This window comes from Brachyistius frenatus, unplaced genomic scaffold, assembly GCF_029030835.1.
Source record: "Brachyistius frenatus isolate BFR_SWC_R1_liver_20210118 unplaced genomic scaffold, ASM2903083v1 Contig_23, whole genome shotgun sequence".
Classification (NCBI taxonomy): domain Eukaryota; kingdom Metazoa; phylum Chordata; class Actinopteri; family Embiotocidae; genus Brachyistius; species Brachyistius frenatus.
The window spans coordinates 1,327,484-1,344,953 of record NW_027210622.1 but is presented as its reverse complement, the minus strand read 5'-3'; the positions used below and the strand labels follow the sequence as shown (position 1 = coordinate 1,344,953).

Below are 17,470 nucleotides of genomic sequence, written 5' to 3'. Positions count from 1 at the left end.
TAGAGACTGTTGTTGCATTTCACTAATGGTGGAAGTATTATTCAGATCCTTGTACAGCAATGTAAAATTCTCCATTACAAGTAAAAGTCCTGCATGAAATATCCGAATAGAATAAAATCACAGAAGTGTTACCAGCAACATTTTAAAGTATTAAAGTAAAAGTTCTGGTGTGGTCCCGCTGACTGATTATTAGTGTGTAAGCAGCTTGTTAGTGTTGTAGCTAGTTTTAACTGCTTTATATCCAGTTTTGTATCCAGGGACAGTAGATAAATGTGAGGGGTCATCAGATGATTTCTGGGAGAGGAAAGAAGAAAAAGCAAATGTGTTTTCAGTTTTTCCTGTTCTATTATCAACAGTGTCAAATCTGAAAAGTAAAGCTGCCAAATATATTTAGTAAAATATTTCCCTCTCTAATGTAGCGGAGTGGAAGCAGCATCACATGGTAAAGGTAAAGTACAAGTACCTCAAAGTTACACTTAATTACAGTACTTAAAATGGAAATGTAATTATCCACCACTGCATTCGATGCACCACCTATTAGCACCTGATAGAAAGAGAGTGTGGGGGAGAGAAAGCGGTCTGCAACATGGACTGAGGAAGAAAAGATTACACAAGTGATTAATTGGAGCTCGGTGACCTCAAAGCAGAAATGACAATATTCAAACCAAGCACTTTTTACATCACAGCACAAAAATACATGTCTCAGCACAAAAATACATGTCTCAGCACAAAAAAGTAATTTTTTCAAGAAGTGTGTTCACTGCATCTGTGAGTGAATTACTGGAATAGGAACATAATGATGCTGTCAGCTTTATCTTTGATCTCTATATGTGTGTAGATTTTCATGGCACCAGCAGCACCAATAGACTGACAAACAAAAAGTTTAGCCAAATGACATGCAGATCAAAATATATACTGGTTTAACAAGGCATATGACTTACATGCCACCTGCGCTCTATAAATCTTCCCTCGAATGAATAGGACCACAAAGAACTGTTAAGAACATGTTTATTTACGCACATAATCCACTCAGACCAGTTTAATGACACACTGCCCATTCTGCCAGGTTTAGAAAATGTACCAGACACAGTCTCTTCGTTTCAATGTTAATTTCCTCTGTGTCTACATGGTCAGAGTAAAACGTGGCACCTTTTGTGCAGACCTAAAAGTCCAAATAACTGTGCTCAGTTTAGGTTGGCAAAAACAGAGGGAGCCCATGTACAAAACCTCTGTGAATATACAAGTAAGGGCTTATTCTGGGCTGATTCTCTGATGACTCATTAGTTTAGGTTCAGCATAGGCACTTTCTACCTTTTAGAAAATCATAATATTGTTTCAGTGTGTGGTTTCTATGGTATTTTCTATCACCCGTTTTTCATAATCGTCCCGCTCACGGGACCATCCAAACAGGCATTATTCCATCTTCAACGTGCTTACCAATTAAAATCCCTTTCCTTTTCTGTGTCCATTTTCCCCTCAATGTGAGATACAGGGCAGTGCAATGTGCTGGAAAACATAATGATCCAAGATAAAAATGAGGATTTATTCAGTAAAGTGCTCGCCGTGCACCTCTCTGTACAGTTGTTTCTACCCTAGATGGAAAAACTGAGTTCATATGATCCAAAATCAGAGTAATAATATGCGATTTAGGAGAACTATCTGATACAGAGGGGGCTTTCGGTAGCCAAGTTATTAGCAGTTCTCAGTGCTATCAGTGCACTGTATACACTTGGAGAGAAAACTAGTTTTGGCTTTACTCTTACTTAATTTTGAAGTTTTCAGGTAACCTTCATTAAACCAAATATTACCACCAAAATATGTGTTAGAAGAATATTTTGCCTCCCTTAATGAAGCACTAGGTTGCATCTAATATTGTACCTATTGTAATATAATCATCTAAAAGTAAAATGATCTCTTGACAAACCTAAAGTCCAACAAGGTCCACATGAGATTTATGCTTTGTCTATGTTTTTTCTAACCCTGAAGCTTTGGCCTTGAAAGTTGGGAACTACCTGGTTGGTTTAGCAAATATACGTCTGGTTAACATTCTCGTGTCTGATAAAGAGCAGCACAAGGCAAAACAACAAAAGGTTCTCAGTAGGAAGTATCCCAAGCTGTCTCCTATTCATCATATCAGAGGAGATTTTTTTTAAATTCTGTTTGCCATATGTCCTGAAAAAAATACGCTTGTTAAATGTAACAGTTAATACATTGGTTCTGGTGTAAAAAATATATATATAACTATTGAAACTGACATAAAGAAACCTCTGAACTGAATATTGTAGTCAGATAAAGGGATGCAGTAATAAATAAAACAATGAGCACAAAACAGCTGAAGCACTCTTTGACTTTCCAGCTGTACATTTTAGACACAGTAACATCAATTTGGAGAACACAGTGTTGCAAACTAGTTTGATAGTGAACACTCTTTCCTCTGAACCATTGTAAACCATCTTATTCCACATATGTTCTGTTACCTGAACTATTCAAACACAGCCAGAAAATAATAATCCAATAATCTGGTTATTATTGTAAAACTAAAAGTCTTTGTGACTTCTACCTGCAGCATCAGCCCCACGTGATCCCACAGTAAGCATGAGGCCAAACAGCAGCTGAAGGGACCGATTGGAAGAGGAACAGGAAATAGAGACGAGGGGAAGGAAGAAAGATAGGATGGCAGAGGAAAAGGGTGACAAAGGGAATGGATGCCAGTTCCACACAGCACCAGCACAAACAAAGGAGAGATTCAGCTGTAAATTTTGTATGAGGGATCAGACAGATGTTAGGTCTCAGTGCTGGGGTTTCGCCTCGCTCTTAGTGTTTCCAGTGCTGGACTAATGTGGTGTCAGTGCTGTTTGTTTCTATTATTGACGTAACTTGTGTATAATCAATAACAGATTATAGGCTGCAGGGTCTTGGTTTGCATAGGCGCACCGCCCTGTTTTTAACACGGTTAACAAGCAGACATACACACATGAACAGCAGTTCCCTTCTCCATAAAAATACATGTAAGATATTATACACACAGAGTACATTCACATCAAGTGGAAAGATATTCGTCAATATTGATACCATTCCCAGACAGAATATGTCTGACAGACGTTGCTGCTCGCCATAAACTGCCAGTATAAACATTGCGAGAAAGAAATAAAGAAAATAAATATCAAACCTTCAAAATCTGAAATAATTCCCTCCAAGTGTGGGTTGACTCCAGAATCAGACATTTTTTCAGACACAAAATTTCACCAAACTTTGAAGTGGTTCCCTGTTAATTGTGAAGAAACTCCAAAATAGATTCAATGAGGAACAAGTTCAATCCCACAACTTTCTCTTAAAGGAGCAACTTATTTTCCCTGACTTCCCTCTAACTTTTCTATATTGCTGCATTCAGACTTCAGAGAGAGCGAAAAGGCGAGCCTCCTCCCTTCTCCTCCTCCCTGTAGTTATAAGCACACCCCCCTCCACCCCACTTCCTTATGTCCTGTGTATGTGTGTTTCCCCTGCCCCCCACACAGTCGTACATGCACGCACAGGCATTCATGTAGACAACAGACGCTACCATACCCCTGAGACCTTTTTCGACCAAAGTGGCTCTCAGGTTTGATTTCCTCAATCAGCTGCCGAGCAGCTCCGACAGTGAAAGTGGACAACATGTCACACAGTCACTTTAAACAGTTAACAGGCAATCAGACGAGATCCTGTGTTGCAGCTGTGGCTCTTCAACTGGCCTTCATAAAGAACAATTTCCCTCTGTCACAACTACAGAGGAACTACAGTTAAAGGGAGACTTCAGTTTTGAGTAAACAACCTCTACAAACTGGCTGGCATGTTAATTAAAGTGTAGCCACTTTTGTAGTAGCTGCTTTCCTACGACATGAAAACCTGAGAGACTTCCTGGGGAAAGTTGACATTAGGGATATACAACGGTGCCTCTGGGCAATCAGCAAGTGATTCGTGCACCAACCTGCCCTCAGTGACTGTGTTATCAGGTAGAACATGGGAATTTGAGCTTAGTGGACACATCTGACCAGGTAATCTGGCACTGTTGCACTTCTTTTGGCAGGGACACTGATGAAAAGGTTGCTTTTGATGTGACGGCTACGGTTACATTGCTCATCCTTGAAGCTGCTTTTGCTAATTTAGTGGCTGATCTTTGCAGTGACAGAGAAACAATGTTGAAAAGGTGTTGATAAAATAATCCAAAGTGATGAAATATCAAAGTTAGCCCTGCATTTACTTAACCATGTCCACCTTCTCCCTGTGGGATGTGCAGAATTTCTTGTCCATGGATCTACTGGGCAAACAATGCAATATTGATGCTATTACTCCAAGTGCTGATTATTTATGAGTGAGCAGCTTTCAAAGCGAATAAACCCAACACTGAATATTCACTGACCTTGGGTTACTTTTACCACTTCCATACTGAATGTAAAAGGTCATATCAGTGAATGTCGGAGCTGATCCCCAATCAGCACTCAGAGGAAACTTAAAACTAAAGGCCACAGGAAGCTGATATTTCCACTTGTAGATAGTCAAGGGACACTGTCACACGTCAGATATGATAAATCACATACAGTCTTTCACCCTCAGAGAAGGCAAAAAGGCACAAAAGAGTGCCTGGTACATGTGGGAAATCCCATTTGAATAAAAAAAGCTCCTTTCTAAAGGATGCATAAAGGGTGCCAAGCCCACCCAGAGGCCCCTAACCCTAACACCTGAGAGGTCGATAGTAACACAGAATAACACTGTGTTTGTGGAGCAGTCTGGTTACTCCATACAGGCACTGTGAAGAGGTCTCAGGACAAAGAACAGACATGGCACACCCAGTGGTGCATGTTGCTTAAATCCATCAAGGATTAAGGATACACAAGGACCTTAACTAGGAAGAATATCTGACCCTTGGCATATCAACATGCTCTGTACTGGCTGTGAGGCAAAACTGAGTGACAGAATGAGGGAAAACTCCAAACTTTGGAGAAGCCTGTATATGTGATGAGTGTTTACACTGTGAGTAACCTTATTTGAATATATGACTGTCTACATGTGGTTTTTTGACTGTGACTGTGGACATGAGTGTTTTTGTGTGTGTTTGTGTGCGTCTGTGCCCCTGAAATAGCACTGTAAACACAGAGGCCTTTGCACATAGAAGGATAAATCTGTCTCTGCACCACACAGGCATTTAGTCTTTCTGAGGGACACCAGAGTTGTGTTTGTTTAGTACCTTTGAGCAGTGTGAAAGTGTGCAATCCAATTAGAAATGCAAGTACTTTATGATTCATGATAAATTCATCTTTATTGGACTATGGGATTTGTTATACATTTTGTAGCTTGTAAAGACCGTAAATGTCCATTTCTCTACAGATTTATTTGATTGTTGCCTTTATGAATCCAACTTTGTTTATCGTTTCTGTTTAAGTTTTACTTTGACAGTTAAAAATGCAGTAGGTTGCTAACAGAAATATGCTTGATAATCTTTGGAACAAGTCAGTAATGTGTAAAATGTCACCTACTCACGTGCACAAGCTATTAAATCCCTTTGTTTTCTATATCAATATGACATTCAGGCAGGAGACATTTCTTATGTAGCCTACTTTAGACAGGAATTCAGCCCAACCGCAAGCAATTATTGGCAGGAAGTCCCACAAAACCAACCTCTCTATATTTAAGTGTTACCTCTATTTTCCCAGATGAGCTGATGTGTGTGCTTTTCAGTGGTGATCTAAATAACACCTTTTAAAGTTGATCAGCCAGGAAGCGTGGCAGAATCACACTTCTGAGTGTTAGTGGAATTAGTTAGTTCACTATACTATGCACTTAATATTAAAAGCGCTGCGCAAATCAAAAGAGGGTGAAGGGAAAATGGAAACAACTGACTGCTTCATGAAAAAAAATCATAAGAGGGTTTTGGAGGAGCAGGAAGAGTTCAGGCTTCGCTGTAAATGAGTTGCCTCTGTGCCACTACTCACATGTACGTTTGTATTATCATGACAGTTCTTTGGAAAAACCATAATAAATGTTTTCCCTAATAGTACGATTTTTCAATTGGCTTTAGAGCTACATGGACAATTTGTGCTGGCAGCGATGAGGCTGTTGTGGTTTTAAGATTTGGAGGTTACTCACTGTGTAAGAAATTCTTCTTCTGAGCCTAAATGGTATTTATAACACCAATATGTGGAGTCTGTGATATCTATATATGCATATATATTGTTTAAGCAAACAATGCATCATATGAAAGTTACCAGACATTTTAACAAGAGGCTATGTACATATGTTTTATGGTGACATATGCAGCATGTGACATGAAAAGTTGGGTATTTTGCACATGAACTGCAAGTTCCTCGCACTCAGTTTTCCTTTATGTTCATATTTTGACGCCAGCTGATTTCCTCTTTGCAACTCGCAGACCACAATAGAACAGCAGCTTGTAAGTGATCTCCTGAATGGACTCTCACAGAGGAGTTTTCCTATCTCTGTTACACCAGCCCTGGATTGACCCGTGTTTCCATCACATTGAATAATATCACCAATCTGAATCCTCCCTCGGGAGGAATGAAGGTGGGGCTTCCCGGTCTGTTTCCTTTACTCCCTATGCCAGCTGTTTTCATGGCTCCCTGATTTATCATTACTAAATAATCATCTGAGAAACAATATGAGGTGAGATACTGGGAGGGTATTGGGAGGAGAGCTGCGGGGCGTTCACTCATACAGGATATCCTATACACTTCTTTTACGGAACATGGTGAGCTGAGTGATTTGCTTGATTTCCTCTAACTCTGGGTTCGTGTATATTTGTGGATGTGGGTGGGGGTTACGTTCATGTGTGTTGTAGGGTGAGGTATAAGCAGGTCTCAGAGTGGCTACAGCACATCAGCACTTCTAAAACCACAGATTTATGTGCAGAAAGAGTCAATAGTGAATTAAAGACAGATGATAGAAGTCCAACAGAACATGAACAGTCTGTCTGTTCATGTTCTGTTGAACTTCTACCGAATTAAAAGCCAATTTGACATTGAACCTTGTGAAACACAGCTCGTTCACTTAAGTGTATAGTGGCCTCAAAAACGATTTAGACACTTAAAAATGTACAAATTCCTATGCATGAGAGGGCAAATGTCAAAAGAACTATTTGCTTAACATTTTAAATAGACAGCAAAATTAAATTAAACAAAAAGAAGTTTGTAACATTTTAAATGATAAAACAATATATATTCAGTCTATACTAATGTTTTAGTATTTAGTTGGTCAACAACTTTGCACACTTGTATATGCTACTACATGTTAAGCTGTGTTTATATGTATTATATTTAGAGTGCATATTCTTCATATTGTGGATTGTAGATATAATATTTAGTGTTTTATATTTGTGGAGTATGGCAACTACACTGTATTTAGCTCTTTACATTTTTTTCATATTCTTTTTTATTGATATACATGTGTATTTATGTTCTATGGTGTTGATATTTATCTTTACTGTGTATTCACTGTTCCCATGGAATGCCCTAAAGTCTTAAAGTCTTCATGTTAACAAAAGCAGGTTTTGTTTGCTTTATTTCCCCTAGGGACTGAATCAACTTTCAAAAACTATCAGAGAGGATTGTGACCGTCTCACTTGTAATCCCCAACTCCAACTACTGAATCATTGCTTTTATTGTCGTTAAATTGATACTAAACAGGCCACACAAATACTGAAATCACTGTCCTCCCCACAGACAAGGCAGTGAATTCCTTCCTGTTTAATTGGCAGAACATAAAACAACATGACACAACTGTTTCTCTTTTTACAGACCGAATCTGACATTTCTTTCCCCGTTTGTTGTGTTTTAAAGGCAGCACATCACCAATTAGCAATTACAACAAGTCAATGTGGAGACCATATTAGACAGCCATGGCAGATGACATCTCACACTGAACGTATTATTGTAATCCTGAACAGACAGGGAAAAGGAACGCAGGAGACACTCATTCAAGATGGTGGTGTTATTGATGCATACAGAATTAAGGGGACAAAAGTTGCACAGTCTCAGTTCCTATCGCTATCAAAACCAAGTCTGAAGGTGGGTGGGGTAGGGGCTGTGGTTGTTGTCAACACAACAGGTCCAAACAGTGCTCCAAAACACAGGTTGAAAACCAGGAAGTAGCCTAGCCCATGCAAGACTTCCTCAAAAGAGAGAAGTCAGGGGTGAACTCATGTCTGACTACAGTGTTACCTTGGAGGAAAAAATATTCTCTGCCACCTCATCTCTCTACTACACTGTCCTCTCACACCATCTGTGTCAGTCTTTACAAAATTCCTCTACCTCCCATTAAAAAAAAAAAAAAAAAAAAAACTGCAAAAGATGAATCATCCACAATGGAACATTTGGGGAAATGGTGGCTGCACTCAAGAGGAAGAAATGACACTGCAACAGTGCCACCAAGTGGAATTAAAAATCTGTGTGCAAAGTGACCAGCTGAGCTCAGCCACCTCATTAATGGTCAAATTAAAGGGTAATTTGTAGAATGTCGCTCAGCTTGATGCCAAGCTTTAATAACTTTAAGATGCTAGATTAGTCTTATCCTCTCAGTGCAGACTGAACATACTGTACCTGGGCCTGAACAGAAGCTCCACTTAATCTCCATTACCACTAAACACACCACACGTTAAAGAAAAAAAATTAAGGAATTAAGAAGTATCTCCAGTGAGAATGTCCCTGTTCTGAATATAACACAGTTACAACTCAGCAGATACAGGACAGTCCACTTAATCTCCATTACCACTAAACACACCACACGTTAAAGAAAAAAAATTAAGGAATTAAGAAGTATCTCCAGTGAGAATGTCCCTGTTCTGAATATAACACAGTTACAACTCAGCAGATACAGGACAGTATATAGAGTTCGATGTAACCTAAAAATTCCTCAAGAGTCTGTCAAAAGCTAAATCATAGGAGACATATGAGCTCTGCTCTCGATCCCTCTTAACTTATAAATACGGCAAGTGTGCCAGTTAGACTTAATCTGACAACTGGACTCCACAGCTCGTAGTTGAATCATGTGATGATTTAACTCTACTGATGGGCTTAATTTTTGCATGTGGGTCAAGGCAGTATCCAAGGCTGCCACTTATAGTGCAGCATCCACTTTGCACTAGAAGATAATGATTCCTCATTCTAGGAAGTCGTGTCTGACAGCTCATCACAGGAGAAGTGCTCACTGTTGTTCTGCGTATGGAGTCAGAAATATTTTGTGCTCCTCACAATGAGCTTATTGTACTGTGGCTGCCCATTCAATTCAGAGGGGTTCAGTTGACACACTCAGAGGTCTCTAAGCGGCTGCTTCCACTGTAACTGACCAAGCAAAGCAAACACAAGCCGGGTGGCTTCTAGCTGAAGCTGCTTCCTCTCTAGTCTAACAAAGAGAAATGAAAACGAGATGAAAAAATATGCCTTTAAAAATCAAATAAAAACAAAAAAGCCACAACTTACCAGCTATTCTGTCTCGCTCCATAACTCAACGGCTACCTCAGATAGCCACATGTAACCTCTTGCTTTTTTCTCCTCTCCTTCCTTCCCCTGCTATTTTTTCTGCATGGAGACTTCCCCTTTCTCTTGACTTAGTCACCCTGTCCCCCTCTTTCAACCCTCCCTCTCTCCTCCCTCGGTTTTGCTCCCTCCGTCTCCCTTGCTCTTACTTCCTCCAAGTTTTAATGTCTTCAGTCTGTCCGGATAACAAGTGAGCAGAACAGACATCCACAGCCATGTGCGAGTCATATGGAGTCCCTCTGTTCTTGCTTTCTTAGCTTTTTCTGTCATAACTTTCTATCCAACACACATTTTATCACAGTGAACACTTTTTCATTGATCCTCTTTTCTCTCTCTACTTTGTCCAATGTTTTCTATTATTCCCTTTTACTAAAGCAAGCTTTCTTTCTCTTTATCTCTCTTGCTCCTTTGACACTGTAGCTGGGTTGCGTCTTTGACATAGAGCCTCAGCCCATTCGGCCGAAGGTCCTCCTCTGAAAATAAACTCGGTCCACTTATTACAAGAGGAAAAACTCCAACAGTCCACCAGGAGATTCTGCACTATAACAACACACACCACTGCCATGTCATCATGGCCATACCAATTGCACTCTGAGGATGTACAAACCCACATAATACCTACAATTCAAACAACACAATGACGGTCTCTGAGTGGACTGAAGAGCATTTGTAACAATCTTTGTCTGAAACCACTCCTGTTCAGGCCACTCATACAGGAAGTATGTCTCAATAAGGCTTCTTTATAACCTACTAATAATCAGCATTACAAGGTCTCAGCCGGTAAGACTGTTAACCTTCTGCACAAGTGTCTCACGCGCATACATACACACACACACACACACACACACACACACACACACACACACACACACACACACACACACACACACACACACACACACACACACACACACACACACACACACACACACACACACACACACACACACAGTGCTGGACCCCTTACAAGTTCAAGGGCCACTTAGCAAGCTGCTGTATTGGCGAGAAAGTCCCATAAACATAACACACAAACTGACACACACCAATCTTTGTTTTTCCTGTCAGGGAGAGAAAGAGGAGTGTGAGCCAAACAGCTCACTTCTTCTTCCTCTTTCTTACAAGGAACATCGCTTCTTAAACCCCTGCCTTAAAGATGTATACACAGCTACACAACTAGTCTCACGCACATGTATTTACTGTACTTTTATCTACACAAAACAAAGCATGCCAACATGGACAGAGGACAAAAACACACACAGGCAGTGGGAGTCTACAGGAACATCTTTCTTCAGTGACATCACCTGGTGTTCCGCCAAACATGCATTGATGGCAAACCTTTTTCCATCTGACCTCACATTTAGTTGTTTTGGCCAAGATTGTTTAATTTTGTGTGTTTCAGATGTAGGAGCTCATAAGAGGAAGAATCTTCACATAATTTCCTAATTTGCAACATTTATCCATGAAATAAACACAAACAGTAGAGCCTGAGTGATATAGGAAAATTCACACACACACATACAAAGACACACCCACTGAGGCCCCTGAGGCCTTTTCTGACATCTACAGAAGAGGAGTGGGAAGAAACAGAGCAGATTAGAGGCAGTCAAGTGTAGGTGCAATGTAAGAATTTGAGCAGATTTGGCCAATGATCAGATTAAAAAAAGATCTAAGCCTATTCAGTGTTATTTGGCTATTTATTTAAAATGTTCAAAAATAATAGTGATAATCATAATCTTTATATACATAGCACATTTCTTGCAGGTTTACAAAATACCCGAAAATAAACAGAACAAGTAAAAAAAAACTAAAAACTTACCCAATTATAATTTAGGAGGGAAGGAAGTAGATGCAGTAAGTGCATTAAAGGATTTAAAAGAAGAGTCAGTTGATCCGGCTGGTTTGCTACTCAGGCCAATTTTACTGATATTATGCAATATAAAGCATGGAAATGCGCTGTGTTAAGTTTCTATTTACGTTTCTATTTCTAAGTATTCATCAATATATGTATAAATTATGGGGTTGTTATTTGGGACAATCAATCTCAGATTAGTTTATTTTGAAAGGCTGAGAGTGATAACCACAACTACACAGTAATCAATTACATTAAATGACGAAGGTGATCGTTCAAACCAGAGATCAGAGTAAAAGCAGATACATTATAAACAAGTCTTTGGATCTGAATCCATATTGAAAGCAGGATGTTGATGCTGTGACACGGAAGTGCTTATAAAAATAGAGACGTGTCTCTTTTGGCCACTGGCTTTTTCTGCCCCATGATCATTTTCCAGACTCCCAAAGCCGCCGTTAATGACAGGGTCAGGGTTAAAAAAAACAAAAAACAACAACACATCAAAACACACAACATGTGCTATTTGTTGACTAACTCTCATATGCACAACACACAAACATACACGTAAATGCACACATGGTTGGTGGATACAGTCATATGAAATGTGTTTGTGCTCACGAGCCACTGCTCCTGCTTTATTCACAAAGGGTTTTATCTCTCCCTGTTTTTTTTGAATGGAGGCAAAGAGGAACCATCTCTCTCTCACTCACACACAGACAAAGACACATCCATATCGACACTCATTTGGATGGAGGACCTGTACTTATTATGTAATAACTATTCAAGACATGACCGATTAAATACAATAAGGAAGATTAAGGGCATAAAATGACTTTACCTGCAACATGTAGATGAAGTTGTTGTATATCCTTAAAAAAAAAAATCTTTTTCTGAAATTTTTTTATTTTCTTCATTAACTCACTTATTATTCATTTGCCTAATAATCTAAAATAACCCACATTGGGGAGAGTCTATGGTGTATGATACTCTACAGCACTCTGGAGCTTTATTCAAAGTAAATACTGACCTTTCAGTTTTATTTATTGAAATAATTTTTTTTAACAGCATGAATATATATTAAAAGCCACGAAAATGCATTTATCAACACAGCTCTTTAAAGCTGGATTATTTTTGGAACTGTTCCTTTTTGTGAGAATTTAGTGAGAATACCTGTATTTTATACGTCCATAAATTGTAGTGTTTTCTGCAGCAGGAGAACATTTTACAGCAGTTTACGGGAAACCAGGACGTTTGAGCTTCTAAAAGACATAATTCAGCCAAACCTGAATCAAAGATGGCAAAAGAGCCTCCCTCACTCATACCTTTCATCACCTCTCCCTTCCATCATCCAAACCTGCTGGTGAGATGCAGCCAGACCCTCGTTTCACACACACACACGCTCAACCTCTTTCTTTTATTGACTTATATATACCAAACATGTAGCCTATATTTGTACCCGAGCAGGCAGATGGTCACGAGGCACATATGGACATGTGCACTTGTTCACTCATGCGGAACAAACTCAACCCCCACACCCCACCCGAGTAAAAAACAGTGTATCACACATTGACTAAGAGTGGATGGTGAGCCTTGGGGTGCACATTAATGTAAGCCGTCACTTCAGAGCACGACCTATGGCCAAACGCGTGACTCAAACATGCTAAATTTAGTTATGTAACAGTCAGACAAAAAGCTAACCAGCATGCCGGCCAACACTAAAGGGATGCCTGCAGGGCAGCGGTGCACAATGAAGGAGAAAGAACAGGGAGAAGAAGAGAGAAGATAAAATGAGAAGAGGAGGAGCAAGCAGGGGAAGTAGTGAAAGAGGTAAATGGAAGGGAAGAAGAAAGGAGATAAGGTGAGGGTTGAAAGCTTCTTGTGTCTTCAGGGGTGGAAAACACACATGAGAGGGATCTACAGCACATGGCAGACACTCTAAACACAAGAATTAAACATGCGTGCCATGATGTGCAGCACTCAGGAATTGATTTATAGTTAAGTGATGAATTTTGCCTATTGATCACACCACTGGATGATATGGATGTGTTGTAAGGAAAAATAGTCAGCCAATATTGTAGTTTAATTGAACTTTTCCATGGAAGACACTTTGACATGTCACAGTGGGAAAAGCACAAGTGTAAATAATAAAATGAATGATGACTGAATTCCATTAGGCTTCTTTAGTTTCAGGGTCCTGGTACTATAGATGCTGGCTCACTGGTTTAGTGGGACAAAAGAACAGCCTTCATTAAAAGAGAATTAGTAACACCTGTGCTTTACCAGGTATGACAAACCAAATCAACCTATATGGAAAAGACCTACTATATGTATATATATATATATATATATATACAGTATACAAGCGGAAATCAGTGGTTGGTGAACTGCCGTTCTGAGGCCTCAAGTTAGTATTTTGGCCATTGCTATCCTGTTATTTTGGAGCCAGACGTGACCCTATTTGGACGAGCGAGCGACAAATCTGACCGATGACACTTCACGTCATCCACTTGTAGCGGAAACCTGACTGCACCGCAGGCACGTCAGTCAAACAGACACGGCCCCAAGCATAGGGCTTTTAAAATCAAATAGTTAACAATGGGATTATTTCAGATGCACTGACAGAAAACGAATAAGTAGGAGTGATTTTGGCAGATGACAACATAATTACATCTGGAAAAAAATGTATTGACTTTGTATTTCACGAGAGAAGTTGAATGGCAGTCTATGGAGCCAGAGCCTTTTTAGAGCCAAACTCTAGCAGCCCACAGCAGTTTTGTGGTTTAATTACTTCCGTGTCGGCCTCATTTTTCAGACCCAGAAGCTATGTCCACTTTATATACAGTCTATGTGTGTACCCCAAGTATATGTGTAAAATCTTTCATTCACATTTTTTATATAAAGCCAGCAAGACAGGAGACATTTGCTGAGCGATCATTAAACCAAGTAACCACGTCTACATTTTTTAATTCACCGTGACAGAGTGACGATGACAACATGTAGAAGCTTTGCAGTGAAGATGGATTTTGAAAAAAACAACAACAACTGTGTATGTTTTTGACTTGCCTGGTGTCACCGGCGACAAGTTGGTGATCAGCACAAAGTAACTAATCACGGTTAAGGTGATCTAAGCGTGCGCTGTAGCTGCCACAACATCCATGGGTATTTATCTTTTTTTGGGAGGTGCACTTTAGCCAGGGCAAAGCTTATAGCCAAGAGAACTGCTGCTAACCATTAACTCCTTTACACACAAGTGTAAATCTGGCTCTGAGTTTACAGTCAGACAAGCACCTATCAAAACACAGACACAAAAACATTGTAATTCACACTAAATGTTCACGCTATGATGCAAACACTTGTTCACAGATAAAGCGCACACAGGCATGCTTAACTGCACACACACACGCACACACGCGCACACACGCACACACGCACACATGCACACACACACTCAAGTCACCAAATGATCTCCTTCCTCCAAACATAACAGCAAAGATTCAAGAATTCCGTCTGCACACAGGAGATGGTGGCGAGCGAAAGAGAGAAAACAATGTGATGTAGTGCTGCAAGCCACAGTCTGATGACCTCACCAGAGAGCTACGCAGCACTCTTCTTCCCCCTTCTTCATCTCCATCATACAAATACACATACAGAGAGAGACAGAGATAGAGAGAAAGGTGCTGTCCTCCTCATTTGCGTCCCTTGCCGCTGCTGCCGCTGCTGCTCAAGCCTACACATACAACCTGGGGCATGTACAGGGACGACACAACTCTTCACATCACTCCGGCACAAGCCAAATTTAGAACTGCACTCTTACAAACCATGAAGAAATACATCTTCATCATAAAAAAAAAAGCACTCTAATCGCTTGTTCCTGAGAGATTTCACATTCATCTTTTAAGTATTATTCTACTGAAGAAAAAGGCAATCCAACTAAATTACAACAAACCCAGGAGTCATTCAGACACAATTAGACAGTAAGTGCACATCATTATAGCAATCTGGGAGTAGAAAAGGGCTGATTGTATCTATTTTCTAATCAGACTTTCCAGCCTAACTTGATGGCAGCCACATGGACCAGCAAACAGTACCCACTGAATCTGATTGATTGTAGAGAAGAGCCGGTCTGTTGTTTTCCTTTAATATAAACTTAATGATTCGTTTTTCATTGCATCATATAACTTCAGGAAAATGCATTCCAGGTATGAATGTAAACTGGATCACTGTCTGTTTCCCATTAATTAGTGCAGTGGGTTCATCCTAGTGAACAGATTCTAAGTGAAGGCTGTGAACAAAGATAGCCTGGATTTAATAAAAAGAATGACTGAGTGTCTAAGAATGGTGAACAATCCATTTAAATGCAGTTTATGAATCTCAAGGGGGAAACCCTTTTGAGACTCCCATGTGCTCCTTTGATGGTTCTCCATGGAAAGATTTACAAAATGTTGGTAACGTTATGAATAACATTATAAACAACAATAAAGTTGCTTTAAATAATGACCGACTGCAACTCAAAAAAGCATGCAGAGCTTCCACTGGCCAAACCAGTGAACTTTCAGTTTAGGCCTATGCTAACTCGAATGTGAATAAAATAATTCAATCGCACAACTCTTTCCTTTTCAAATCTTATCAGACTGAATGAATCACATTTTCTGAGAGTGAAATTAGTAATATTGTGTGGTTGTAATGACTAAACAACTTATACATCATTTTACAGTCGCAAAAGTAGCGACATAGTAGGCTAAAGTGGAGCCAATGACATAAGCGTGCAGGGTTTTTGTAAATATTCTCACTGCCAAAGGGGCAGACAAAAGTTCCACACAGCAGGTTAAAGATGGTTCAACTTTTTTTTTTTTAACTTGCCGCCACTACTCATTGTGGGTCCATGGCAACCACAGACACTACAGCAAGGAAACTATAGGAGTAGATTTTTCCAGGTATTGGAGTTCAGTTGATCATACACCTCGACAAAAAAAAACAAATCAATGTTTATAGCATTGTTTATAGAATAGCAATCTAACAATAGCAAGCTAAATTTGCTATTAATCTTGTTGTGTTGCTGACCATTTCTTCTATTTTTAGACAGAACCCCCTCTTTTAGGCTGCGTGGTGAGATTATACTTGGTGGACGGCAGCAGCCTGTGGTGATAAGTCTGATGGAGGCTTCAGTTGAAACCGGAGGCTCCTCTGATTCAGAAGTCAAAACATTCATGCTGCCATGCAGCAGCTGTAGAGGCAACCACTCACCGTCTGAAAGTAAGAATAGTCTACGGTCACGTTAGCGGCACTGTGAGAGTCATGGCTTTCAGTTGCTTTTAAGCTTAATGGAAGCCTTTAAGGACAGACTTCAACGCGCTTCATTAATAACAACCACAAAGCCACAAACATCCCTTAGTTGAGTTGATTGAAAGGGTAGATGAGTTGGTATACAGCAGGGCAGATGAGTGAACGTATGAATAAAAGTGTGGGTGTATTACGCTACCGACAAAAAAATTAAGTCAGACCCACGCATCAAAAAACACAGTATGAGGATTAAAGTATTGAAAAAGACTGTTTAACGGCCTATCAAAAAAAAAAACATATAAAGCAAAACAAACTTGTTGTTGTGTAGCAAATAGTTGAAAAAGAATCTCTTCTCTTTGTCCTTCTGTCACATATATCTGTCTGCTCCAGTTCATAATGATAACTGACACGCAGTGATTGTGTCACTTAATTTAGGCTATGACATCATGTAGGCTTTACAAAACAACAATAGCTGCCAGTGAGGCTGTGATTTAACAGAGAAGTGCTGCAGGTATAATGTTTAACATGTTCACCAGCTTGCTGTAGCATATTAGCAGTTACCGAACAGTAAATGGAATGCTGGTGTTGGCCATAAAATAAACATTTGACCGTTTGGTGGGTCTAATTAAAAAGTCAGAGGGATCCTGCAGTCAGTAGGATTCATCCTTTGAGAACCAAGAATGCCTGTAAATAATTTAATGGCAACAGTTAGAGATATTACAGACTGGACCAAAGTAGACAAACAAACAGATTAAAATAAACTAAATGAAAAATCTACCTAGAAACACCGACCTTTATCACTGTTAACAGTCAATTAAAA

The 17,470-nt window shown here is 39.7% G+C and overlaps 1 protein-coding gene across 3 annotated transcripts in view; it reads right to left on the bottom strand.

The window, feature by feature from the left end:
- The window catches only part of septin9b (septin 9b), a 71,891-nt gene that overhangs the window by 47,281 nt on the left and 7,140 nt on the right, over positions 1-17,470 (bottom strand). The window contains exon 1 of one of the 3 annotated variants that reach the window (XM_069697236.1): positions 9,465-9,553. The exons of 1 other annotated variant lie outside the window; for it this stretch is intronic. In XM_069697236.1, the coding sequence (XP_069553337.1) occupies positions 9,465-9,486 (22 nt within the window). In that variant the 5' untranslated portion in view covers positions 9,487-9,553. Of the gene's footprint in view, positions 1-3,169; positions 3,391-9,464; positions 9,554-17,470 lie in introns of those variants that run through there. One more of the 3 variants, XM_069697234.1, reaches the window with a different exon arrangement.